Source organism: Phyllobates terribilis, unplaced genomic scaffold (genome assembly GCF_046119375.1).
Source record: "Phyllobates terribilis strain yellow unplaced genomic scaffold, ASM4611937v1 Scaffold_402__1_contigs__length_1722832, whole genome shotgun sequence".
NCBI lineage: Eukaryota > Metazoa > Chordata > Amphibia > Anura > Dendrobatidae > Phyllobates > Phyllobates terribilis.
Genome location: NW_027363162.1, coordinates 1,125,033 through 1,152,611, shown reverse-complemented (window position 1 = coordinate 1,152,611; position 27,579 = coordinate 1,125,033). Strand labels below are relative to the sequence as shown.

The following is a 27,579-nucleotide window of genomic DNA, read 5'->3' as shown; positions in this document are numbered from 1 at the left end:
CATCAACAAGGTGGGGCTTTGGCTCACGTCAGAATCTGATTCCACCAGACTACCTTTTCTTGATCTAGTCATCATAAAAGACCATGGTGGATGTTTATAAACCCTTACCTATCGGAAGCCAACGGCCACAAATAGTCTTCTAAGATGGGACAGTCACCACCCGAAGGGGATACCTAAGGGCCAATTTTGTCGGATTAGAAGAAAGTGTTCTGATTTAACTGACTATTGCAGGCAATCCTCTGATCTAAAGCGAAGATTTACTCCACACATATACCCCACACATATCCTCAATTAGGCCTGTGACTATGCGGGGAACTGCAAGAGGAATTCTCTACTTCTGGGCCGAATAGAAAGAGAACAGCATCACAATACTGATAGGAACTTTTAACAACAAGAATTAACAAATCTTTAGGATCCCGAGAAAGCATTGGGATATCTTGTTGTTTGATCCTGATCTAAGAGGCATTATTCTAGCATCACGGAGCGTAACTTTTAGGAAAGGACAGTCAATCCGAGACCGCCTGGTCCATAGTCTATACCAAAAACTGCCTACCATGGGCATATTGTATGATTGGAAGATATGTGGCCTTTTTCGCTATGGTAACTGTAAAATGTGTGATTGGATGATTCCGGGCAAGATCTTCACCACTGCTTCCACAGGAAAAACCTTTTTTCTGCGTGATTTCTCTAATTGTAAGACGGAGAGTGTAGTTTACAAAGCCACCTGCACCTGCCCACTGGACTATGTGGGAAAGACATCGAGAGAATTTAGGCGAAGGGTAGGGGAGCATTTAGGTGATATACGGCATAAACTACACATACTGTTGGCGAGATACATTAATGGAATCCACCATGCAAGTATACATGAGGTTTCCTTCAGTGTGGTTGAACTATCAGGAAAGGGGGCCATGATAAGCAAATACTAAAAAAAGAAAGTGAATGGATTTTTAGACTTAAGAGTGTGTCACCAAAGGGATTAAACAAACAATTATCATTTGCCCCCTTTTTGTATGTTTTGGAGTGTCTCTCGAGCTATATGTGGGATTTCAGTACTGTTTTATTTATTACTTGCCATAATCTATGGGTTGTCCTTAATTTTGGATACCCGTATCATAATATATCATGTTACCATTAGAAACTCTTTCCCTCTCTCTGATATATTGAACTTTCATATTTTCCAGGCTAGTTATTTAATTTTGATATTTAATGATTTTGCATCAAATGAGGTTTTGGCATTTATTCTTAAATATATTCTTGTAAAGGCCCCTGTCAAAATCAAAATTTTTTTGAAGGATGATAACACCCCAATGGGCTACACTGGTTGAAGCGCATTGGGGCGTTATCTTGTCCTTTTGCGTTCCATGATGGTTGCTATAGTGCAATATGCTAGTCTTTACTAGAGCTCTGTACCGAAAATGACAGAACCGGAAGGGACGTGTATTTTCTATGCACTCCATTCCCTGGAACGCAGATGTCTGTTTGAGTGAGCGCTGACCGGATATGACAAGACTGGAAGTCGGATTATTTTTTATGCGGAGCATTGTGTGGAATGCATGACCATGTCTCTGGGACACGCGACTTCTGAGTGCATTCCAGCCTGGACCGCATTACGGGAGGACATGATATTGACTGATGGTGCTGAAATTGAGAGACCCAAGGGCACTGCCTGGGGTGGTCACATATACCTAAGGTCAGTAATCAGGGGGAGGTATCTATACTATATAACATCAAGTGAGACAGGGGTAAGGTTACCCATTCCTGTTTCTACCATTCATCTGGCTACACATCATTGCGAGCTCGTATATCTTGGTGGGGCATATATCCCTGTGGGAACATCAGTGTTTTATTGGCCTCCTGGGGAACCAAAAATGGGGAAACGTTTCAAGGCAATAATGGGGCATTAATCTTAGCAACACCATCTACACTGTGTGCAGAATTATTAAGCAACTTGTGACGCGCCCCCTGGGCCGTGTGTGCACGCGTGTGGGTTACCCGGAGCTGGGTCTCTTGTGGGATGCTGGGGGTTGTAGTCTCCGCGTGGCGGTGACCCGGTCCGTGGCTCAGGGTGGTCAAACCAGTGGCAGTCTTTTATATGTTTTAGGTTAATGTCCGACTACGCCACCCGTGGATTGCGGTCAGTGTGTACCGCCGCTGCGAGGCAGACCGCTGAGGCTGGTGTTGTGTGCGCAGCAGAGGATGGGACAACTCCCTACGGGAGGACTATAGCCTCAGGGCAGTGAGTGTGGATGATGGGAGTAATGGTGCATGGGTGAAGCAGGAACGACTCAGAGTCTTTGCAGTGCAGTTCAGGGTCTTTACTGATGATGATAAGGCAGACCCTCCCGGGAGTACTGGCTAGCATAAGGGGCCTGGTCAGTCTGTGAACAAACAGGAGTTCCCCTGGCCAGGTGGAGTTGTAGGCCTCCCCGTCAGTCTGCACTCTTCCTGGCTACCTTGCTGTAAGCGAGTGGAAGTAGCCCACGTCCCTGAGTATACCGTGTGGTGCTCACCCGTATGGCTGGTGACTTGGGGCCTTCTGATAGCCTCCGCTCCTTGATGGTGGTGCTGGTCCCTTGCTCGTGACTGAGCCTCCGGGCTTCTATGGCCAGAGGACCTGAAATCCCCTGCCGGCTGGTTTCTGCTGCTGGACTTAGAGATCCTCACAGCCTCGGACTCCGTTGTCCGGTCGTAGTGTCTTCAGCCAGGACGAAAAATATCTGCTTCCAGTCCCTGGCACTCAGCTCCTGCTCCTACAGAGCTCCTAGCTGTTGCTTTCCCTGTGTCTGGAACTTCACTCAGAACTAGACTCAGCTCTGTCTCAGTCTCCAGTCTCTAGTCTCTAGTCTCACTAACCCCGCCCCAGACCCAGTTTATATAGGGCAGGTTCCTTCCCTATCTGGTCTGGGACAGGAGGTATTGCATGTTCAAGGGCTCCTGACCAGGGAACCTCCCACTTGCTCCCAGACGTGATATTTCTATCACCGTGGCAACCAGACCCCTGGGGTGCCACATTCCCCCCTAGTGAAATTCAGTACTCCGGGACTAAACACATTTTTGCCACATAACATAGCAGGGTATAAACAATAATACAACAACATATGTACAAGAAGTTTAGTCTTTAGAGGTCACGGCGCGTCCGTGACCGGGTGTCCATGTCACCCAACGAGGTGACCGTCCATACCTATTTATTTGCTTTACCCCCCATCCTATTTAATTAAACCCCCTGTCCATAATTAATTGATTGATTCCCTAGTCCACAATTAATTATTTCCCCAGTCCATACTTATTGATCCCAGTCCATAGTTAATTGATCCACCTGACCCACTCAGCTGATCCCCCGTCCATACTTAATTGATACTTAATTGATCCCCCGTCCATACTTAACTGATCCCGCGCCGATATCTAATCGATACACTTGCACATCCCTAATTGATCCCCGTCCATACACCTATATATAAATAATTGTGTTTTGTACTTGTACATATATACTGACTGTATCCCCATATTTAGAATGACGTCCATGTTGGCCGGAGCCGTGCAGTGTACATCTTGCACAATGTATGCATTCCCTGAGCTACCGCTCAGGGATCCATACTGCTGCGAGAGATGTGAGCATATCGTGCACTTGGAAGCCCAAATCCTGGATCTAAGTGCTCAGATAGCGGTACTGAGGAGCATCGACAACATGGAACGGAGTTTGCTGCTCACCGAGCAGACACTCAATGGGTCAACACTGGGGGTGGAGCTTAGTGGGGAAGCGCAGGCTGAACAGGCAGGGAGCTGGGTAACAGTTAGAAGGGATAGAGGGAAGAAGTATAGGAAGGCTGGTTCAGAACCGGCATTATTGGAGCACGACAGATCCTCTGACCGCCGGGGGAGTGTATGCTCCAGTAATGAGGGGGAGGGGGGAAGTGTAGGGCAGGCTAGACAGGTCCTGGTAGTGGGTGACTCTATTATTAGGGGGACAGACAGGGCAATCTGTCACAAAGACCGGGATCGCCGAACGGTGTGCTGCCTCCCTGGCGCTCGAGTCCGGCACATCGCGGATCGGGTTGACAGGTTACTGGGTGGGGCTGGCGAAGACCCAGCGGTCATGGTCCACATTGGCACCAATGACAAAGTGAGTGGTAGATGGAGGGTCCTTAAAAATGATTTCAGGGATCTAGGTAGGAAGCTTAGGGCAAGGACCTCCAAGGTAGTTTTCTCAGAAATACTACCAATCCCGCGAGCCACACAGGAGCGCCAACGGGAGGTTAGGGAGGTGAATAAGTGGCTAAAGAGTTGGTGCAAGGCAGAAGGGTTTGGGTTCATGGAGAACTGGGCCGACTTCGCTGTCGGCTACAGGCTCTACCGTAGGGACGGGCTGCACCTCAATGGGGAGGGTGCAGCGGTGCTGGGGAAGAAGATGGCTAATAGGTTGGAGGAGTTTTTAAACTAGAGACGGGGGGGGGAAACCAAGGAAATAGGTGGGATGTGAGGCAAGCAAGGGGGAAGGGGAGAAGTGAATATAATGAGGGTGGAGAGGGGGGTGGGGATAGTACAGTTAGATCGTTAGAGAAGAATAGGATGCTAAATAACCCCAAAGTTTTATCTTGCATGCTGACCAACTCAAGAAGCCTGACCAATAAGGCGGATGAGCTGCGGGCGCTTATATCGGAGGAGAGGTATGACATCGTAGGTATAACAGAGACTTGGCTAGACGATAGCTACGACTGGGCGGTAAATTTAACAGATTATAGTTTATTTAGAAGGGACCGGAAACAGGGGAAGGGCGGAGGAGTCTGCTTATATGTAAAGTCACGTCTAAAGCCCAGACTAAGGGAAGATATAGGAGAGGGAGAAGAGGGGGTCGAGTCCATGTGGGTAGAGATAGAGGGGGCAAAAAATAATAATAAAATATTACTGGGGGTCTGCTATAAGCCACCCAATATAACAGAGGAGAATGAGAAACTGCTATTAGGACAAATAGACAAAGTAGCAAAACATAATGAGGTGATTGTAATGGGGGACTTCAACTACCCGGATATTGACTGGGAAACAGAAACCTGTAGATCGCAGAAAGGAAAAAGGTTCTTGACAAATATCAAGGATAATTATCTCTCCCAACTAGTGCAGGAACCAACGAGAGGGAAGGCAGTGTTGGACTTAATATTGACTAATAGGCCTGATAGAATAACTGAGGTACAGATAGGGGGGCACCTAGGTAATAGCGATCATAATATTATCAATTTCAAAATGCCCTTCAGTAGGGTTATCAATAAGGGAACAACTAAAACATTAAACTTTAGGAGGGCGAAGTTTGATCAGCTGAAAGAAAACCTTCAACTTATAGACTGGGACAAAGTTCTTAATCAAGGAAATACGAATAGTAAATGGGAAACCTTCAAAAGAATTCTGAATACTCAGTGCGAGAGGTATATACCGTATGGGAATAAAAGGGCCAGAAATAAGAGGAAACCAATATGGTTGAATAAGAACGTAAAAGGGGCGTTAAATAGCAAAAAAGAGGCATTCAAGAGATTAAAACAGGAAAACAGCAAGGAGGCACTAATGTGTTACAAGGAAAAAACGAGAACCTGCAAAAAACAAATAAAAATAGCAAAGGAGGAAACAGAGAGACGTATTGCTAGGGAAAGTAGATCAAATCCCAAACTGTTCTTTACGTATATAAATAGTAAAAGGATTAAATCGAATAATATTGAACCGATAGAAAGTGATGAAGGCAAAATCATAGAGAAAGATGAGGATAAAGCTAATCTATTAAATAAATTTTTTTCGTCAACTTTCACAAAGGAAAAAGAACTAACAGGCGAAATGAGAAGTGACAAGCTTAATCCTCCACTAAGTATGACAAATCTAACCCAAGCTGGGGTACAGAAACGCCTCAGTAACATTAAAATAAACAAATCACCAGGACCTGATGGCATACACCCACGGGTACTAAGGGAACTAAGTAATGTGATAGACAGACCGTTATATCTTATATTTAAGGACTCTGTTGAGACTGGGTCTGTACCACTTGATTGGCGACAGGCGAATGTAGTGCCAATATTCAAAAAGGGAGCGAAAAGTGACGCCGGAAACTATCGGCCGGTGAGTCTGACGTCCGTTGTGGGCAAAATTTTTGAAGGCTTTATTAATGAGGCAATCATGGAGCATCTTGACGCTAATAATCTATTAACCCCGAACCAACATGGATTCATGAGGAATCGCTCCTGCCAAACAAACCTGATTGACTTCTACGAGGAGGTTAGCTCTCGAGTAGATCAGGGGGAACCAGTGGATGTCGTGTATCTCGACTTCTCAAAAGCGTTCGATAGCGTGCCACATAATAGGTTGGTATACAAAATGAGAATGATGGGGCTGGGGGAAAATGTCTGCAAGTGGGTAGCTAACTGGCTAAAGGATAGAAGGCAGAGGGTGGTTATAAATGGAATATACTCAGATTGGGTAAGCGTCACTAGTGGGGTACCACAGGGGTCTGTACTAGGCCCAATTTAATTTAATATCTTTATTAACGACATAGTCAACGGGATAAATAGTAAAATATCAATATTTGCAGATGACACAAAGTTATGTAAAACAATTAATACAAAAGAGGATAGTGAAGACCTACAGAGGGATTTGGATAAGCTGGGTAGGTGGAGCATTAAATGGCAAATGAGGTTTAACGAGGAGAAATGTAAGGTCATACATATGGGAAGGAAAAATGGAAGTCACCAGTACTCACTGAATGGGAAATCATTGGGGAATTCAGAGATGGAGAAGGACTTGGGCATCTTGATTGATAGCAAACTAAATTGGAGTGCCCAAAGTCAGGCCACTGCTGTAAGGGCAAACAGGGTAATGGGATGTATCAGAAGAGGTATAGCTGCAAAGGATGAGAACATTGTTCTTCCACTGTACAAAGCACTGGTCAGACCACACTTGGAATACTGTGCTCAGTTATGGGCCCCAATATATAGAAAGGATATGAATGAGCTTGAAAAGGTACAAAGGAGGGCAACAAAATTAATAAGGGGAATGGAGGGACTGCAATACCCAGAGAGGTTGGCAAAACTAGGACTATTCAGCCTGGAAAAGAGAAGGTTGAGGGGGGACATAATAAATGTGTACAAATATGTTAGGGGACAGTATAGAGACCTTGCCCGGGATTTGTTCAAAAGGAGGGATATTACGGTAACAAGAGGGCATTCACTAAGACTGGAAGAGAAAAGGTTTCAGCACCAGCATAGGAAGGGGTTCTTTACGGTAAGAGCAGTGAGAATATGGAATTCACTGAGTGAGGAGACGGTAATGTCGGATTCACTAAACCAGTTCAAGCGGGGACTGGATGCTTTTCTAGATACCAGGCAGATTTCTGCATATACTTAAAAATAGAATAAAATAGTAGGTTGATACAGGGATTTATTCTGACTGCTGGTTTCAGAGTCAGGAGGGAATTTTTCCTCAGGTGAAGATTGGCTAAATCATTTGGGGTTTTTGCCCTCCTCTGGATCAACTTTAGCAATTACAGAACTAACAGGTCGAACTTGATGGACGCAAGTCTTTATTCGGCTTTACTAACTATGTAACTATGTAACTATGTAACTATGAGGTGAAGTCTTGAACGGTGCGGGGACCTGTCCAAAGCAAACCCCAAACGTTGGCCCTGGGCGTGGCTGCAAGGCGAAGCGAACTACTTTGGACCACACGGGGCCACGCCAGACAGGTTTTTCTTCCGTGGCCGTCTTTGCAAGAGGCACCAAGTGCAACTATTTACAATGTAGTTTCGGTTATTCAGCGTCCATAACCTGGCAGTCCAAATAATCCTGCAGGGTAACTACAGGAACATAATTACTAAACAGGCAACAAAAACATAAACCATTTTCAGCATTTGCAATTTACAGGTTAATCCACATTACATTCTAGATTCTCCAGCGAGCGGACATCTGTCCTCTAGTGCTCCTGGTGGACCTACGTAACCCACTATCTGGCTCTGCACTACAGGGTGTAGGAGGTGTTGCGGGTAAGCCGGGCAGCTTCCTGCGTACTCTTTGGCTTACTAGGGGCACGACAGGCTCACTACTAGCAGAGGGTTGATTCTCCTGGGCTGCTTGTATGGATCCTTCTGCCTCCTGGGCTGGCTGCTCTCCCGACACTCCCTGTTCTTCTGTAGGCCCTTGAGGGGCTGGCTGGAGAAAGGTGATGACGGGTACCACGACTGCGTTGTTGATTTGAGTCCAGGACCGGGGAAAGTCTCCGAGTACGGTACTGATCATTTCTTCCTTTTCCTCTGCGGGTTGAAGGATATCCTGGTCTTCTTCAGCACCTTGTAGCTGCTCAGGACACTTCTTCAGGTGGTTTCTGGAGACAGTGGCTGTGGTCTCTCCTCCATCCTTACTGATGACACATACTTTTGGGTTCTCATGACTTGAGGGCAGTACGGTGTACGGGTCCTTCTCCCACTGGTCATCCAACTTGTGGAGCCGTCTCTTCCTCTTCAAGACCTGCTCTCCAGGTGCCAGGGGAACAGCGGGAGCATGTTGGTTATAAGTCCTCTCTTGCCTTCCTCTTGCTTGAGACAGACTTCGCTCCACGGTCTCCTGTACTTTCCGGTACTGCTGCTGCCGTTCCGTGTCCCAGTCTGCTTCTGGCGAGGTGTCCTCGGGTGTCAGGACTCCCATCTCCAGGTTAATTGGCAGCTTACCAGGCCTTGCTCTCATTAGGTAAGCCGGGGTGCAGTTGGTGGAATTTACTGGGATATGGTTATACAAGTCCACCAGATCAGGCTGTTTCTCAGGCCACAGGTTGCGTTCCTCCAGAGGCAACGTCTTGAGCAGGTTTATCACTACCTGGTTCATTTTCTCATACATCCCGTTGGTTTGGGGGTGGTAAGGCGTTGTCCTTATCTTCTTGCAGCCATACAAGTTGCAGAACTCCTGGAAGACCTCCGCTTTCGAAGGCTGGACCTTGGTCAGTGAACACTTGCTCCGGATACCCGTGTGGACGGCAGAAGTGCTGCTGGAAGGCTCTAGCTGCTGTTTGAGCCATTAAGTCCTTAACAGGGACCACCACCGAACCGGGAGTAGTGGTCTACGATGGTGAGGGCGTAGACGTACCCGGACCTACTTGGAGCCAGCTTCACATAGTCCAGGGCTACCAGTTCTAGTGGTTGCTTCGTGATGATGGGCTGCAGGGGGGTCTTCTGGCTGGCACGGTCCTTCCTCCTCAGGTTGCACGGGCCGCAGTCTCTGCACCATCTCTCAATGGCCACTTTCATGTCTACCCAGAAGAACCGGTCACGCAACAGGAACTCCAGCTTCTTCCATCCGAAGTGCCCTGCTCCGTCGTGGTATGCCTCCAGGACCATAGTCGTGTCCCGTCTCGGGACCACTACCTGCCAGGTCAGCTCATGTGTCCGGGAGTTGACAGTTCTCCGGCACAGCTTCCCCTTGTAGAGAAACAGTTTACTCTTCTCCTTCCACAGCTGTTTGGTCTCCTCTGGGGCGTCTGGGTCAAGGCGGGCATCAGCCTGCGTCAGCATCTCTTTTACCAAGCGGACTGCTGGGTCACTGTCTTGCGTCTCCGCCCAGCTGTATTGGGGTAAGGGATTGAACGTGGCGGAGTGCCTGTCCCTTACCCGGTGGGAATACTGGGTAATCCCATGACGGTGAAACGCGGGGACTTCAATTTCTTCCAGTTCCTTCGGATCTTCCCCTCCGTCCGGTAAGTTCGGCATCCTGGAGAGGGCGTCTGCATTGGCATTTGAGCGTCCTGCCCGGTATTTGATGGTGAAGTCATAGTTGGACAGGCGGGCCATCCATCTCTGCTCCAGGGCACCAAGTTTCACAGTGTCCAGATGTATCAACGGGTTGTTGTCCGTGTACACGGTGAACTTGGAAGAGGCAAGGTAATGCTTGAATCACTCCGTCACTGCCCACACCACTGCCAGGAACTCTAGCTTGAAGGAGCTATAATTCTCAGGGTTTCTCTCTGTGGGCCGTAGTTTTCGGCTGGCATAAGCGATTACCCGTTCTCTCCCCTGCTGGATCTGGGACAGCACCGCTCCTAGTCCGATGTTGCTCGCGTCCGTGTGGAGAATAAAGGGCTGGCCGTAATCAGGGTACGCCAGGATTTCATCCCCCGCGAGGACCATTTTCAGCTGGCGGAAGGACTCCTCTTCCAGCTTGTCCCACCTGAAGGGTGGCTTCTGGTTTTTGGCCTTTCTGGACTGGCCTATTAGGAGGTCCTGCATAGGAGCAGCCATTTTGGTGAAACCAGGAATGAATCTTCGGTAGTAGCCTACCAACCCGAGGAACGGCCTCACTTCCTTTATGTTGGAGGGTCTTGGCCAGTCCTTAAACACTGTGATCTTATCAGGGTCAGGAGCTACTCCATCAGCACTCACCACGTGTCCCAGGTACTGCACCCTTGGTTTCAGTAGATGACACTTGGAGGGTTTCACCTTTAGGCCAAAGCCTGCCAGGGCATCGAACACTTCTGCCAGGTGCTTTAGGTGGTCCTCATAGGTCTTGGAATACACGATGACATCGTCCAGGTATAGCAGGACCGTCTCAAAATTTCTGTGCCCCAGACAGCACTCCATCAGCCTCTGGAAGGTCCCTAGTGCGTTGCAGAGTCCGAACGGCATACAGTTGAATTCACTGAGACCCATCAGGGTGGTAAACGCGGTCTTCTCCTTGTCTGCCTCTACTACAGGAACCTGCCTGTACCCGCTAGTAAGATCCAAAGTGGAGAAGAAGTTAGCAGATTTTAATGCAGCTAAAGATTCTTCTATCCTAGGTAACGGGTACGCATCTTTGTGTGTGATACGGTTGATCTTTCTGTAATCTACACACATCCTCATGGTGCCATCTTTCTTTGTCACAAGAACTAGTGGAGCTGCCCAGGGGCTACAGCTATCCCTGATTACCCCAGCCTCCTTCATTTCTCGCAACATTCCCTTGGCATTCTAATAGTGTGCAGGGGGTACAAGCCGGTATCTCTCTTTTATGGGTGGATGGTCTCCTGTGGGGATTTGATGTTCTACCCCCTTTACTTGCCCAAAGTCTAGCGGGTGTTTGCTAAAGACTCTTTCGTACTCCTGAACCACCCGGTAGACTCCCTGTTTCTGGTGTTGGGGAGTGGAGCCAGTGCCCACGTGCAGCTTCTGGCACCAGTCCTCCATTTGTTTCTTGGAGCCGTTACCTTCCTCTGGGGGAGATGGAGGCAAGGGTCCCATGGCCTTTACAGAGTTCTGGTTAATGGTGAACAATTTGGCTAGCGTGGCATACCGGGGCAAGTATACTTCTCTTTCCCCAATGTTTAGGATGCGGACAGGTACCCTCCCATGGCGGACATCAACCACCCCCCGTGCCGTCAAAATAGTGGGCCTACTGTCTGAGTAAACGGGTTTTACCATAGCTTGATAGTCTCTACCCCTCAGACCAATAGCTGCCTGACACCAGATCATCATCTCACCCTTTGGGGGCATGGCGATAGGGAACGGGTCACTCATCCTAACGCTACCAATCTCACCACCCGACAGTTCTACCTGTTTCCTTTTCATCAGTGCCCGGATCTCCTTTTGTAGGACACGCTGCTGGCCGGAGCTGGCGTTCAACGTAACCTGCTGTAAAATGGCAATTACTTCTGAAATGCAATTCTCAATAATGTTAGTACCCAAGGTTATTTTAGGGTGACTTTCATGACGGTCAATGTCCACAATAATCAGTCCCTGCGCCGGCAGTTCAACTTTACCAATTTTGATGGTCACCTCCTTGAACCCGATCTGCGTCACGAGCTGACCATTACTGGCGATGATGCTCAAGTCATTATCTGGGTAACGGGTAATATCCGTGTCATCCCAGTATTGCTTGAAAAGTACATAGGGGATCTGCGACCCGGTGTCCAACAGTGCACTCATGGGAATGCCATCCAGTACCACGGGCAAGACCAGTCGTCCCCCCACATACTTGTCACGCCAGTTTGATGGGCCTGATGATCTTACGCCTGGGGGTTGGGCCTTTGCCCCAGGTTGGACTCGTTTAAATTACAGTATCTTGCCATATGTCCTGGTTGGTTGCAGCGGCGGCAGATGGGCTGTCCGTCCTCGTTGTAGCGATTGCTGGGTCTTCCTCTGGACGATGGGATCCTCCTCTGTTGGCGCCACGGGACGTCCTCCGGACTGGTGGCCAGCTTGATCCTTCCTGGAGAGGATACCTGTAACGACTGCACAGTCCTGGTTAATGCGGCAACGCTTTTGGTCAGTTCTTGGACCGGATGGTGCAGGTCTGCAGCCGGGTCTTTATCCAAAGCCTGCGCACCAGCTCCCACAGGCTCTGCAGACAAAGGCGCCGCCTCCTGGTGATAGGTAATAGCAGGGCACCGGTGGGTTACAGCGCTACCCGGTGCCGGTTCTCGGAGCACCCGGATGGCCCAGTCTTTGAACTTTGCAAAGTCTAACCCAGGGTTCTGCAAGGCCATTGCACGTAACTGGGTTCGGTGGGCGTTGGACAGCAGACCCTCAATGAATTGCTCAGTCAACAGTTCATCTGCATTCTGCACACTGTCAGGGTCTGCCTGTTTAATGGCTCCCAGGGCCTCCTGCAAATTCAAAGCATAGTCTCTTATACTGTCTTGGGCCCGCTGCTTGCACCTATAAAATCTCATTTTGATCTCTGCTGAGGTGTGGGTGTCAAAAGTGTCCTTCAGACGGGCTAAGATCTCCTTCACGGTCTCCTTGTCCCTGACTGACCAGGACTTTACTTCACATTGGGCTGCGCCGGTTAGCTGACCTATCAATATGCTCACTTTTTGTCCCTCCGTCAGGGGGTATACTTTAAATAGGCTGTACAGTTTCTCTTTAAAGTCGCTTAGGGTATGCGACTCCCCTGAGTATTGGGGCAGCCAGGCCGCTCCGGGGATGTAAGGCATTGTCAATGGCATTGCAGCGGCCGCGCTGGCGGTGGCAGTCCCCTCCGCTTCCAACATCCTCCTCCCCCCCGTCGACCGTGGCCTACCTGCTGTTGCTTCTTCTCCGTAGGCCGCGGCTCCGCAGGCGATCGTCGGGGTGGAGGACCTTGCGTCGCGCCTTGGTGACGTCAGCGTCCGCTTGGCTCCTTTCAGGACCTTGCGCAGAGTCCGTGCGTAAGGCGGGGCTTCAGGTCTCGCGCGGTTTGGACGTCCACGTCCCTCTTCTTCCCACGCGGCGTCCCGAAGATGGCATCCGATGGCGGGAAAACGGCTGAAGACGGCGGGAAACGACTGAAGATGGCGGGAAACGACTGAAGATGGCGGGAAACGACTTTTGAGGTACGTGTACAGTCTTTTCAGGCGCGCAATACCCGTTTGTGGCGGGTTGGTCACAATCCTGCCAACTACGCCAAAAGCTGACTCGCCCCCTGGGCCGTGGGGCACTCGGAACCGGGCTTCAGTGCAATGATGGGGGTAGTTGTGGCAACCTGATCCCGTGGCTCAGGGTGGTCAGACTAAATGCTGTGGCAGTCTATTTGTAGGGTTTTGAATGTCCGACTACGCCACCTGTGGATTGCGGTCAGGGAGGACCACCGCTGCAAGACAGACTGCTGAGGCTGATGTAGATATGCAGTACAGGGATTGGATAACTCCCCACAGGAAGAGTGTAGCCTCAGGGCAGTGTAATAGGATGCTGGGGGTGATGGTGCACGGTGAAGCAGGAACGACTCAGAGTCTTTGCAGTGCAGTTCAGGGTCTTTACTGATGATGATAAGGCAGACCCTCCCGGGAGTACTGGCTAGCATAAGGGGCCTGGTCAGTCTGTGAACAAACAGGAGTTCCCCTGGCCAGGTGGAGTTGTAGGCCTCCCCGTCTGTCTGCACTCTTCCTGGCTACCTTGCTGTAACCGAGTGGAAGTAGCCCATGTCCCTGAGTATACTGTGTGGTGCTCACCCGTATGGCTGGTGACTTGGGGCCTTCTGATAGCCTCCGCTCCTTGATGGCGGTGCTGGTCCCTTGCTCGTGACTGAGCCTCCGGGCTTCTATGGCCAGAGGACCTAGAATCCCCTGCCGGCTGGTTTCTGCTGCTGGACTTAGAGATCCTCAGAGCCTCGGACTCCGTTGTCCGGTCGTAGTGTCTTCAGCCAGGACGAACAATATCTGCTTCCAGTCCCTGACACTCAGCTCTTGCTCCTACAGTGCTCCTAGCTGTTGCTTTCCCTGTGTCTGGAACTTCACTCAGAACTAGACTCAGCTCTGTCTCAGTCTCCAGTCTCTAGTCTCACTAACCCCGCCCCAGACCCAGTTTATATAGGGCAGGTTCCTCCCCTATCTGGTCTGGGACAGGAGGTGTTGCATGTTCAAGGGCTCCTGACCAGGGAACCTCCCACTTGCTCCCAGACGTGATATTTCTATCACCGTGGCAACCAGACCCCTGGGGTGCCACACTTGTATTTTAAAGGATTATTTTTATTATTGACCAACAACTATGTTCTCAATCAACCCAAAAGGCTCATAAATATCCAAGCTTAATATTTTTGGAAATTGGAGTGGGTTTTTTTTAGATTTGGCTAGGAGGATATCTGTTTGTGCAGTTAATTATTACTGTTCAGAATTATTAGGCAACTTAATAAAGGCCAAATATAATCCCATCTCACTTATTTATTTTCACCAGGTAAACCAATATCAGTGCACAAAATAAAGAAATAAATATTTCTGACATGCAAAAACAAAAACAAAAAAAATTAGTGATCAATATAGCCACCTTTCTTTATGATGACACTCAACAGCCTTCCATCCATAGATTGTGTCAGTTGCTTGATCTGTTTTTGATCAACATTGCGTGCAGCAGCCACCACAGCCTCCCAGACACTGTTCTGAGAGGTGTACTGTTTTCCCTCCCTGTAGATCTCACATTTTATGATGGACCACAGGTTCTCTATGGGTTTCAGATCAGGTGAACAAGGGGGCCATGTCATTATTTTTTCTTCTTTTAGACCTTTACTGGCCAGCCACACTGTGGAGAAGTTGGGTGCATGTGATGGAGCATTGTCCTGCATGAAAATCATGTTTTTCTTGAACAATACCGACTTCTCCCTGTACCACTGCTTGAAGAAGTTGTCTTCCAGAAACTGGCCGTAGGTCTGGGAGTTGAGCTTCACTCCATCCTCAACCCGAAAAGGTCCCGCAAGTTCATCTTTGATGATACCAGCCCATACCAGTACCCCACCTCCACCTTGCTGGCGTCTGAGTCGGAGTGGAGCCCTCTGCCCTTTACTGATCCAGCCTCTGGCCCATCCATCTGGCCTATCAAGAGTCACTCTCATTTCATCAGTCCATAAAACCTTTGAAAAATCAGTCTTAAGATATTTCTTGACCCATTCTTGACGTTTTATCTTATGTTTCTTGTTCAAAGGTGGTCGTTTTTCAGCCTTCCTTACCTTGGCCATGTCCCTGAGTATCGCACACCTTGTGCTTTTTGATACTCCAGTAACGTTGCAGCCCTGAAATATGGCAAAACTGGTGGCGAATGGCATCTTGGCAGCTTCACACTTGATTTTCCTCAATTCATGGGCAGTTATTTTGCGCCTTTTTTGGCCAACACGCTTCTTGCGACCCTGTTGGCTATTTGCTATAAAACACTTGATTGTTCGGTGATCACGCTTGAAAAGTTTGGAAATTTCAAGACTGCTGCATCCCTCTGAAAGACATCTCACAATTTTGGACTTTTCAGAGCCCGTCAAATCTCTCTTCTGACCCATTTTGCCAAAGGAAAGGAAGTTGCCTAATAATTAAGCACACCTTATATAGGGTGTTGATGTCATTAGTCAACACCCCTCCTTATTACAGAGATGCACATCACCAGATTTACTTAATTGGTAGTTGGCTCTCAAGCCTATGCAGCTTGGAGTAGGACAACATGTATAAAAAGTATCATGTGATCAAAATACTCATTTGCCTAATAATTCTGCACACAGTGTATATTCATATCAAGGTAAGTTTCCATTTAATGCATTATTATTGTTATGCCGTATATTCATTGTCTGCATATGACTGTTATGCAACAAACGATATAGTCCTAGGTCTAACCAGGGCAAGTCAGGGAAAGCCGCCGTGGAGCGTGGGTGCCATATCGCCTGCTTTAACTAGGGTGCCAACCTCCACTGCAAGGCTGGTTATCAGCATATAGGTTCTTTGACTTAGGGTCCTGTTAGTCAAGATATTTATACTGTGTCTAGTCTCTATCATAAGAGCCTAGTGGGAAACTTGTCTTTTCAGTTTTTATATGCACTGTATTACTTTATGCACTTTTGTCACTTAATTAGCTCGGTACACTGAGAGATATGAACCAACATCATATGGGACTCCGTTTAAATCTCAATTTTTCTGGCTATATATAGGAGGTAGTAGGGTGGTGGCCTTACGTACAAATGGTGGGGAATCCTGAGGGCTTGGGTGTTATTGACACAACCCCTAACTTGGACCCTATTCACTACCCTATACACACCCTTTTTTTGAGGGGGGGTGGTTTGGTGATTCATGAGTGTACTTGATCTGTTCACACTTGGGTTATTTGTTTGTTCCGGCTTTTTAATATTATCAATAATACAATTTTGTTGTTTTTTGGAGGCTATATGTTAGCCATGTTTGTTCTCCTCAAAACGGTTTAAATCTAATTAATTTAACTTCCAAGCTGATAAACTCAATAATTGGCTGCAGTGCTGTTAACGTGACGAAGGTGCTGCAGACAATAACCGACAATAGGAACAGAGGCGGAGACTCGGCACTGGACCTGAGGAGGGTGAGTACAGTTCAGTACAAACTTCAAATGGGAGATGGGTATTCCAAAACCAGGAAACTCCTTTATGCTTTGATTCAGGGACTGTGGGCATCTTTTTACCCTGCGTGATTAAACAAAATCAAATGATTTCCACTTTCCTATGTCAATACAGCTATTCTACATGTCATCATCACAATCATTACTGTTTGCTCTGCCCTCCACTAATTACATTGCACTTTGTCAATTAGAATGTTTTGCATTTTACATTTTCATTATGCTCTTTATAAATGTTGTAGTAATGTTATCATTACATTATTATTAATCCACTATGTACAGAATAATAAGAAAATAAATTAAGACGATGTTAACACAGAATAATGTATTATTGTATACAGGTCTTATGAACAGAGATGCTGTCAGTGTGTATAATAATTCTCCAGATAACATTAATCATTTTAATGGCACTGGGACAGCAACGAGCATCGCTGCAAACAGGATATCATACTGCTTTAATCTGACGGGACCATCCCTATCAATTGACACTGCCTGCTCTTCTTCCTTAGTTGCTTTACATTATGCATGCCAAGCCATCAGACAAGGTAAAAACAATTAAATAGACCAAGACTTGATAGATATGTTGTTCTTTGTTTGTTCTTTACATAAAGTATTACAAATGTTAAAAAGCTTTACAACTTCCTTTCTTCATGTCACCAAGCAATGTGAACTGAGGTCTAAGATGGTACATATGCAAGAAATAAGAGCATGTTCACACTAGCAAAAAGATACAAAACCTACAAAAGACAAAAAATATATCACATCCCTACCATCATTATATATAAATGTAAAGCAAAGTTGTATATGAAATATAGGGTACTTAGTGAACAATTTTTGATCAAAAAAAGTATACAAGCCGTCCCACCAGCGACAAGGTGACCCTAAATGGGACGGTCCCACACTGTCTATATTAAAAACCTTACTGTATATCAAAGTTGAAGTAATGCATATAAAAGGGTAGACAAATAGAACCGGGTCCCAATATCAGACCACCCAAGCCCGTGGTAAGCTACATATATACTGACCAGCTCAACAAGGGGGATGCCACACCCCTAATTTGCACAGAATGCAAACAACACAAAAAAACAAGCAATGTGAACTGAGGTCTAAGATGGTACACATGCAAGAAATAAGAGCATGTTCACACTAGCAAAAAGATACAAAACCTACAAAAGACAAAAAATATATCACATCCCTACCATCATTATATATAAATGTAAAGCAAAGTTGCATATGAAATATAGGGTACTTAGTGAACTATTTTTGATCAAAAAAAGTATACAAGCCGTCACACCAGCGACTAGGTGACCCTAATTGGGATGGTCCTACACTGTCTATATTAAAAACCTTACTGTATATCAGAGTTGAAGTAATGCATATAAAAGGGTAGACAAATAGAACCGGGTCCCAATATCAGACCACCCAAGCCCGTGGTAAGCTACATATATACTGACCAGCTCAACAAGGGGGATGCCACACCCCTAATTTGCACAGAATGCAAACAAGACAAAAAACCAAGCAATGTGAACTGAGGTCTAAGATGGTACACATGCAAGAAATAAGATCATGTTCATGTGTTGCACCTTTGATGACAGTTCTCAGCACATAATCATCTGATGCCTGAGCAACCTGTGAACGGTGATCTGATGGATGGAGATGAGTGAATCTGTTTGAGTTGGATTGAATAAAATTATCCTAAAAAAAAAAATCAAATTCAGTCTAATAAAAGGGGTTAAAAAAACAATGATACTCATTCAGCCTTATTGTGTCCTTTATTGCTGCTCCAGTGGTCTCCTTTTGTCCCATCTGTCATCTTTTTTGTCTTTCTTCAGCTCTTGGCATCTTTCACACTGACGAGGCCCTGCAACGTCATGACATTGTGACACACATCATCATCTCATTACACACGTCATAATGTCGTGAAAGGTCCTGCAAGGCACCTTTGGCACGGTCTAAGCACCGCATCATCGTTATGTCACAATGTTATTCCTTTGCACTGCTCATGCGCTAGCTCATAAAGAGCCACAATGACAGTCTAATCTAAATGTGGAGTCCAGATGGAACAGTCCTGAATCTTGAGAGGATTATCAATCAGGGCTCCTACAGTGAACTAACAACTAATCTTGGAGGTCAAAAAACATCTCTAGTCGACCATAAAGTCAGTGTTCAATACAGATAGCGAACAGTATTGTACATACACACGTGGTCAAAATTATTGGTACCCCTCGTTTAATGAAAGAAAAACCCACAATGGTCACAGAAATAACTTGACTCTGACAAAAGTAATAATAAATTAAAAATCTATGAAAATGAAGAAATGAAAGTCAGACATTGCTTTTCAACCCTGCTTCCACAGAATTTAAAAAAAATTAAACTCATGAAATAGGCCTGGACAGAAATGATGGTACCCCTGAAAATAATTTGACAAAAGGGACATGGTAAATCAAGTTGTGTCCACTAATTAGCATCACAGGTGTCTACAATCTTGTAATCAGTCAGTGGTCCTGTATATAGGGCTACAGATGCTCACTGTGCTGTTTGATGACATGGTGCGTACCACACTCAACATGGACCAGAGAAAGCAAAGGAAAGAGTTGTCTCAGGAGATTAGAAAGAAAATTACAGACAAGCATGTTAAAGGTAAAGGTTATAAGACCATCTCCAAGCAGCTTGATGTTCCTGTGACTACAGTTGCACATATTATTCAGAAATTTAAGATCCATGGGTCTGTAGCCAACCTCCCTGGACTTGGCCGCAGGAGGAAAATTGATGACAAATCAAAGAGACGGATAATACGAATGGTAACAAAAGAGCCCAGTAAAACTTCTAAAGAGATTAAATGTGAACTTCAAGCTCAAGGAACATCAGTGTCAGATCGCATCATCCGGCGTTGTTTGATCCAAAGTGGACTTCATGGGAGACGACCAAGTAGAGCACCATTGTTGAAAAAAAATCATAAAAAAGCCAGACTGGAATTTGCCAAACTACATGCTGTCAGGGTACAATGAAATCTCAAGACTATCAAGGGATTCTAGAGAGAAATGTGTTGCCCAGAGTCAGAAAGCTTGGTCTCAGTCACAGGTCATGGGTCTTCCAACAGGATAATGACCCAAAACACAAAGCTATAAATACCCAAGAATGGCTAAGAGGAAAACATTGGACTATTCTGAAGTGGCCTTCTATGAGCCCTAACCTAAATCCTATTGAGCATCTTTGGAAAGCGCTGAAACATGCTATCTGGAAAAGGCAACCTTCAAACACGAGACAACTGGAGCAGTTTGCTCATGAGGAGTGGGCCAAAATACCTGTCGAGAGGTGCAGAAGTCTCATTGACAGTTACAGGAATGGTTTGATTGCAGTGATTGCCTCAAAAGGTTGTTCAAAAAAATATTAAGTTAAGAAGAACCATCATTTCTGTCCAGGCCTATTTCATGAGTTTAATTTTTTTTTAATTCTGTAGAAGCAGAAAAGCAATGTCTGACTTTCATTTGTTCATTTTCATAGATTTTTAATTTATTATTACTTTTGTCAGATTCAAGTTACTTCTGTGACCATTGTGGGTTTTTCTTTCATTAAACGAGGGGTACCAACAATTTTGACCATGTGTGTATGTACGCTTCTGTTTAATTTGTGTTGAAATCTATATTTATTTCTGTATATTTCAGGTGATTGTCAGATGGCCATATGTGGCGGAGTCAGCTGCATCCTCGAACCTCGCATCTTTGTTGCCCTTTGCAAAGCAAAAATGCTTTCTGTAGATGGTATAAGTAAACCTTTCTCCAATCAAGCTGATGGATATGGAAGAGGAGAAGGATGTGGCATTGTTCTTCTAAAACCTTTAAAAAAGGTATGAAATGTTTACAGTCTCAATGTTTTCTACCATCTCTTTGATATTATTAGAAATGAGCAAAAATATCCAAGACATCTAGTTCCGATGTCATTTCCCATCTGTTTCAGCTGGGCTTCACTTCTTTGGCCAACATCCTTTAATTAGGTATCTTCTAGCAAAATCTGTCACTTCCTTAGACCCATGTCATCATGACATTGTGTGAGGCTTAGTCACTAGGTCAGATCTGTGTACCGTAAATCTTTTCTTTCATTTCTAGAGGTATCATTCATTTTTAGTTGTTTTTTTCTCCTCACTTTAATTGCAATCTTCCTCTTGCTCATTGCCTATGCTTCATCTACTATCCACTTTTCTCCAAAGTGACCAATACGTCAGTGAGACTTTTCCTTTTCCCAAGTTTAAAAGGGGGAACTTTTTTCTTTCTTCTATGGGACTAAGCACTTATCGGTAGGTACTTGCTATTCTCTCCTGGCTGAAAGCAGTCACAAACCACTCCTGGCAGCGATTTTCCTACTTTCTGTGATGTGACGTTGACAGAGCAGTTCCTTCGCATCTGCTCTGCTCTGTCGATGGTGTGTCATTGCCAACGTCATGTTTTTTGGCAGCCAGCTCCCTGCTACCTAACTCCGCACAGGCACACTGAGTTTCTGTGATTTGCATTGCATGAGCAGTGTAGTTTGATAGGTCTGCTAGTGACACTTATACCCAGTGAAGGTGCTGGAAATCAGAGTCACTTGCACAGTTATTTGCACTGCTCATGCGCTAGCTCGTAAAACATGAATCACACTAGCTTAGTGCACCTGCGCTCAGTTAGGTAGTAGGGAGCCAGCTGTCAATCAGTATGACATCAGCACTGATGTGTCATTGATAGAGCAGAGTGGAAGAGAAGGCACTGCTCTGTCAACATGACATCACAGAAAGTGGGAAAATCGCCACCAGGAACAGTCTGTGACCGCTCTTATACAAGAGAGATCAGCATATGGCAGAACAAGCATGTAATTAGCAACTACCGACCAATTGTTTAGTCCCATAGAAAAATAGATAACCCATTTAAATTTTAGTGTGAAGGTTGTTATTCTGCTGCCTACTTCCATTTTCCTGTGGGAATTCTGTTTAACATTTTTTAACTTTTTTTTTCAGGCTAAAGAAGAATACTGCAAAATCTGGGGACTTATAACTGCAAGTTCAGTAAACCAAGATGGACACTCTGTATCACCAATCACACGACCATCTCAACATCAGCAGGAACATCTATTACAGCAGATCTATGGTAGGACAGATCCATGTTCTGTGCAGTATGTTGAGGCTCATGGTACTGGGACACCAACTGGTGACCCAATAGAAGCTACAAGCTTAGGAAATATCATTGGGAAAAAACGCTGTAATGGAATGAAGCCCCTGAGGATTGGATCAGTTAAAGGAAATATCGGTCACACTGAATCTGCTGCTGGGGCTGCTGGGTTGATTAAAGTTCTTCTCATGATGCATCATGAAATTATTCCTCCATCTTTACACTATTCTAAAAAAAATGGGAACAAAATCATAGAGAAATCCAATCTAGAAATTCCAACCAGTCCTGAAAAATGGCAAGAGGACATCAAATTTGGAAGAATGGCAGGAATAAATTGTTTTGGGTTTGGCGGAACTAATGTTCATGTTGTTGTAAAGCAAGATAATCAAGAATACCCTAAGTATCATTCGAAAAGATCAGTAGAATTATTTATATTATCGGCAGCTTCCATCAATTCCCTTCTCCTCTGTATTGAAGACACAAAACGAGTGTTAAGCAACACAAAATTATCCCTGGAGAACCTGGTCTACACAGCAGCTTGCAGGAGAAGTCACCTAAATTACAAATACAGAACAGCATTTCTCGCCTCTTCTGTAACTCATTTACACCACCAACTACAAACGGTGAGCAAATTGGCTCCTATGGTTAAATCCAGCCATCATATTGTGTTCATATTCTGTGGAAATGGAGTCCTTTATAAAGGAATGTGTAAGATGCTACTTGAACATGAGCCAGTGTTTAGAGCAAAATGTGTGGCAATCGATAAGTTGATCCAAGCTTATACCTCCATTTCTGTGCTGCAGTTGTTAGAGATGGAGTTTGATGATTTCTCAAGGCCGGATGTGGCCCAGTTGCTGCTCTTTACAATTCAGGCGTCATTAGTGGCTCTTCTGACACATTGGGGGGTGAGGCCAGATGGAATTGTTGGTCACTCAGTTGGAGAAGTTGCAGCAGCTCATTGTTCTGGACTTATTTCACTTGAAGATGCTGTAAAAGTCATTTATTACAGAAGCATGCTGCAATGCAAAGCTACTGGGGGCAGTATGCTGGTAGTTGGCAATCTGCTTGTGACCAAATTATCAAAAATAATTCAGTCATACAAAGAAAAAGTTTGCATTGCTGCTTTCAACAGTCCTACTTCATGCACATTGTCGGGCGATACTTACTCATTAGAACACCTTCATGGGGAGCTGACCAAAAATTACAGTGAAAAGAATATATTTCTCGTAAAGCTTAATGTACCTGCAGCATACCACAGCCCAATGATGGACCCTATATTACATGAAGTAAAAGAGACGCTGCATGATTTGCAAGAAAATAGCATGGAAGTTGATATTTTCTCTACAGTGACAGGTAAACTAGCATCCAAAGGAGATTTCACCACTGGTGATTACTGGGCTAAAAATATTCGTGAACCAGTTGCCTTTCAACAAGCTGTAGAAGCTTCAGCAAGAGATAAAGAAAACCCATTGATCATTGAAATAGGTCCCCGGAGAGCACTACAAAGGAACATCATTGAAACTTTAGGAGCAAAAACAACAGTATTACCTGCTATACAGCCCCAAAAAGAATATGAAGCTGTCTTTTCCATGCTGATGTCACTTTTTACTCAAGGATACAATCCTGACTGGAGCAATGTATTCGGTGCCTATAAATCTTCACCGTCAACAATTCCAAGATATCAATTTGATTGTATCAAGCAAGATATTAAATATGAAAAAATTAGACAAGGGAACCAAACATCATCAAGTCCAAATCATCCATTAATCCATAGCTTGAGTGAAGATTTGTCTGACTTCCACTGCAAGGTTTCTAAAGTCAATGCACCATATGTCTATGAACATAAACATGGAGGATCTGCCCTTATTCCAGGTGCATTCTACGTAGAACTTGGATTGGCAGCTGCGGCTACCAGCTTTAAACCTAAATTGCCGTTAAGTTCTTTGGAAGTCAGTGCAACATTTTCCAGTCCCTGTGTTCTCCACCAAGACTCTGTGGACCTAAAAGTCAAGCTACACCAAGAAGAGAAATTAATGCTTTTTGAAGTTCTAACATCACATGTTTTTGCAAGTGGGAAAATACAAAAACGTAACTATAAACTAAACAAAGACAAAAAAATCTCAGCTGAACATATCTTCAAGAGATGTACTTCGATTTTCAAAGCAGAAACAGTATATGATCAACTCTCTGCAGTTGGATTTGAGTATGGGGAGACTTACAAACAGCTGGGTGATGTACATTATGGAAAAGATCTTAATGAAGGAATTGCCAGAATAAAAGTGAGTGAAGAAGTAAGGGAAACAATGTACGAGTACCATATACATCCAGTCATTTTAGACTGCTTCCTTCAAATGGTGGTTTGTATGGGAACAAGAATGAAAGAATCAGCACTCTTCCCATCATCCATAGGAAGTTTAATGATGCTACAGCCTCTTCAAGAAGAAATGATTATTTATATGAAAATGATGAAAACAACAGAGAAGTACATTGAACTATGTGGATGTTTTGCAGATATCAATGGCTCCATTTTAGTAGAAATAAAAATTGCTCAGCTGACATTTGTAAAACAAACTACAAATAATATAGAAAATACTTTTTTCCAAGTAAACTGGACAAAGAGTTTACAATCCAGTCAGAGATCAGAAAATGAGCCAAAGCTGTTGATTTATTCTGACAAAGTTGGAATAGGTGAAAAGTTATCAAACTACATTCAGAAAGAGGTGACCTACATTCCTTTCAACAGTTGGAATTCGGATATTCAAGTACATAAGCTTCTTAATAGTGAATGCGAAGATGTTGTGTTTATGTGGGGAATCCAAGAATTAACTAAAGATATTCCAAATAATCTTACACAATATCTAGCGAAATGCTGTGAAGTCTATCAACAGCTGATTTTAACAATAAGAAAAAAGACCCCCAAGCCTTCAATCCGGATAGTGACATTTAGAACTGTGGACAATACTGTGGATCGCATTAACCCTGGATTTGCTTTAGTCGGAATGACGAGAGCATGTATGATAGAAATACCTGACATAACATTTCAGCTGATCGACGTTAGCTCCTCCAGTTCCCAAGATGTTGCAGCATTAGTCCAAGTTCTTCTTCATTACAATCCAGAGGTGCATTCAGAGATCTGGATTAAGGAGGGCTCTATTTATACAAGTGAAATTACTCCCACCATCACTGAACAGAGAACACAGGAAATAAAATCTGATAGTTTTACCCTTTATACTTCAGAGCCTTATACAGTAACTAAAATTTCTGCTGAACAAACTAATTTCAATGTTTCTATGCTTAAAAGCCAAGACTTAAAGATTCGTATTGATCAAATTTGCACCCACACAAATGATTATTTTCCTGTTAGTCTTTCAAGCTGGAAATATGGGAATACTCTGTACTGGAACTCTTTGTCTAGTGATAAGCATGAGCTTGTTGCTCTGGATTTTGCAGGGGTTGTTACTGCTGTTGGCAAAGCTGTTAAGAAAATTCACGTTGGTGATAGAGTTGTGGCATGCTATCTGATAACTGCAACCTCTAATGTCATTCTTCCAGAAAATGTTTGCTACTTGGTCAAAAAAGCACCACTGATAAAAAATGCACCTTGTATCTCATTCTTTATCTTGGCCTGGGAAATTCTGCACAATCAACTACCACGTGCAAAGAATAAGCCTAAACTTGTTATTTTAACATCTGATGCAAAGTCAGTTTTGTGCACAGTTTTGTCCAAGACAGCAAAGGAATCTGGATGGGAAACTGTGATAACTGATCGAAGTAGTGTGGTGGATAAGCAATGCACTTCAATGGTCATTCTTCCTATGGCTAGTGCTGTCACTATAGAAATGCTTAATACATTACCACTTCTTAAAGATTTGGTTTTTTTATCTGATCATAAAAATGTTAAAAACTGGCACAATCTAATTCTTAGCAGCAATCAAGACTTTCACATTCACTTACTTGATATTTCTGCTCCTTTCCAGAAGGCATATTTACATCAGAATGCAAAGGAACTGCACAAGTGGCTTTATTCTATATCTCCAGAAACCAACATTATCATTCCAAAAGTTTTGGTTCAACATGAACCTTGCTTGGATAGTAAAGAAACCAGCTACTTTGTAACCCAGTCCTTACCTGTAATTGAGCTAACCAGTACTATCGCAAAGATACCAATGTCAGCACCTGATCCAGTGCTTTTCAAAGATAACGCGGTTTACGTTGTCACAGGTGGTCTGACTGGTCTTGGACTTGAAACCGTGAAATTCATTGTGAACAATGGTGGTAGCCATATAGCAATTTTATCTAGAAGAAAGCCAACCCCAGAAATGGAACAACAATTAAATGCGGTTCAGAATCTAAAGGAAGCTGCCAAGATAGTTGCCATACAATGTAACATTTCCTTCTACCCTGAAGTAAAAAAAGCCATGGAATTAATGAAAAAAATATTTCCAAATATCCCAGTAAAGGGCGTTTTCCATAGTGCTGTGGTTTTTCACGATGGAATTCTGCAGAACCTAAATTTGCTCCACTTTGAGAAAGTTCTCAGCCCAAAAGTAGATGGAGCAGTGAATCTCCACCTTGTCACGTCAGACATGACACTTGACTACTTCGTGTGCTTTTCATCTGTTGCTTCATTTGTTGGAAATTCAGGCCAAGCAAATTATGCAGCTGCCAACTCTTTTCTAGACATGTTCTGCCTATACAGAAGAAATAAGGGTCTTTGTGGACAATCGATCTGTTGGGGTGGCCTCAACCTTGGAGTTTTACTCAATCAGCACCAAATTCATAAACTCTTAGAAGCAAAAGGAATACTCCTTTTAAATACTGAGGAAATTCACAAGTATCTGAAGAAATGTCTTCAAATAAATAATTCAATTCAAGCAATTGTCAAATTTAACTTCAAAACCATGTATGAAAACTTGATCTCAAATATTCCAGGATTGAAGAAGCGGTTCTATAATGTGGTGGTGGAAGAGATGAAGAGTTGGGAGCAAACACCAACAGAAAAACAACCTGGTGGTGGTAATAGAGAAACTTGTGAAGATTATATTCTCTTAGTACTTACGGAGCTCACGGGAGTCAGCTCAAGTGATATCAGTAGCAGTACTCTTCTCAGTTCTCTGGGGATTGACTCAATGTCAGCCATGACATTACAAAGCCGTATCTTTAAAGAGAAGAATGTAAATATACCGCTGGTGAAGCTACTCGATCCCAGCACACAAGTCTCCAGTTTGGTGTCAATGGTTAAAGAAACCACTTGTGATGAAAAAGAGCTAAATGGTGAATTGATAGAGGAAACTTATCTGTGATATGGAAACAAGTTGGCAACAACAGAACTAAATTATTTCAAGCACTTTTCAATCACTCAATAAGAAAAATGAAAGTCAGCACTCACCGAATCATAAATAAAAAGTCCTTTATTCCCGTGCAGGGGACTTCATAGCGTGCGGCAGGTATCGGAAGGTGCGAAACGTCCGTAGTCCTGTGCGCTGCTCCCTTGTCTGCTCCTCCCAATACCTGCCGCACGCTATGAAGTCCCTTGCACAGGAATAAAGGACTTTTATTTATGATTCGGTGTGTGCTGCCTTTCATTTTTCTTATTGAGTGATTGCTTATATGGACTTGGCTATATGCACCACCAAATGGATCAAGGAG

The 27,579-nt window shown here is 44.5% G+C and overlaps 1 protein-coding gene across 8 annotated transcripts in view; it reads left to right on the top strand.

The window, feature by feature from the left end:
- LOC141225084 (mycolipanoate synthase-like) overlaps positions 1 to 27,325 on the top strand; it is a 115,620-nt gene extending 88,295 nt beyond the window's left edge. For all 8 annotated transcript variants that reach the window (XM_073667001.1, XM_073666998.1, XM_073667002.1 and 5 more), the window contains 3 exons: positions 17,134 to 17,337; positions 20,458 to 20,639; positions 21,780 to 27,325. In XM_073667001.1, coding sequence (XP_073523102.1) covers positions 17,134 to 17,337; positions 20,458 to 20,639; positions 21,780 to 27,233 — 5,840 coding nt within the window. In that variant the 3' untranslated portion in view covers positions 27,234 to 27,325. The remainder of the gene's footprint in view (positions 1 to 17,133; positions 17,338 to 20,457; positions 20,640 to 21,779) is intronic.
- Positions 27,326 to 27,579: the final 254 nt, after the last annotated feature.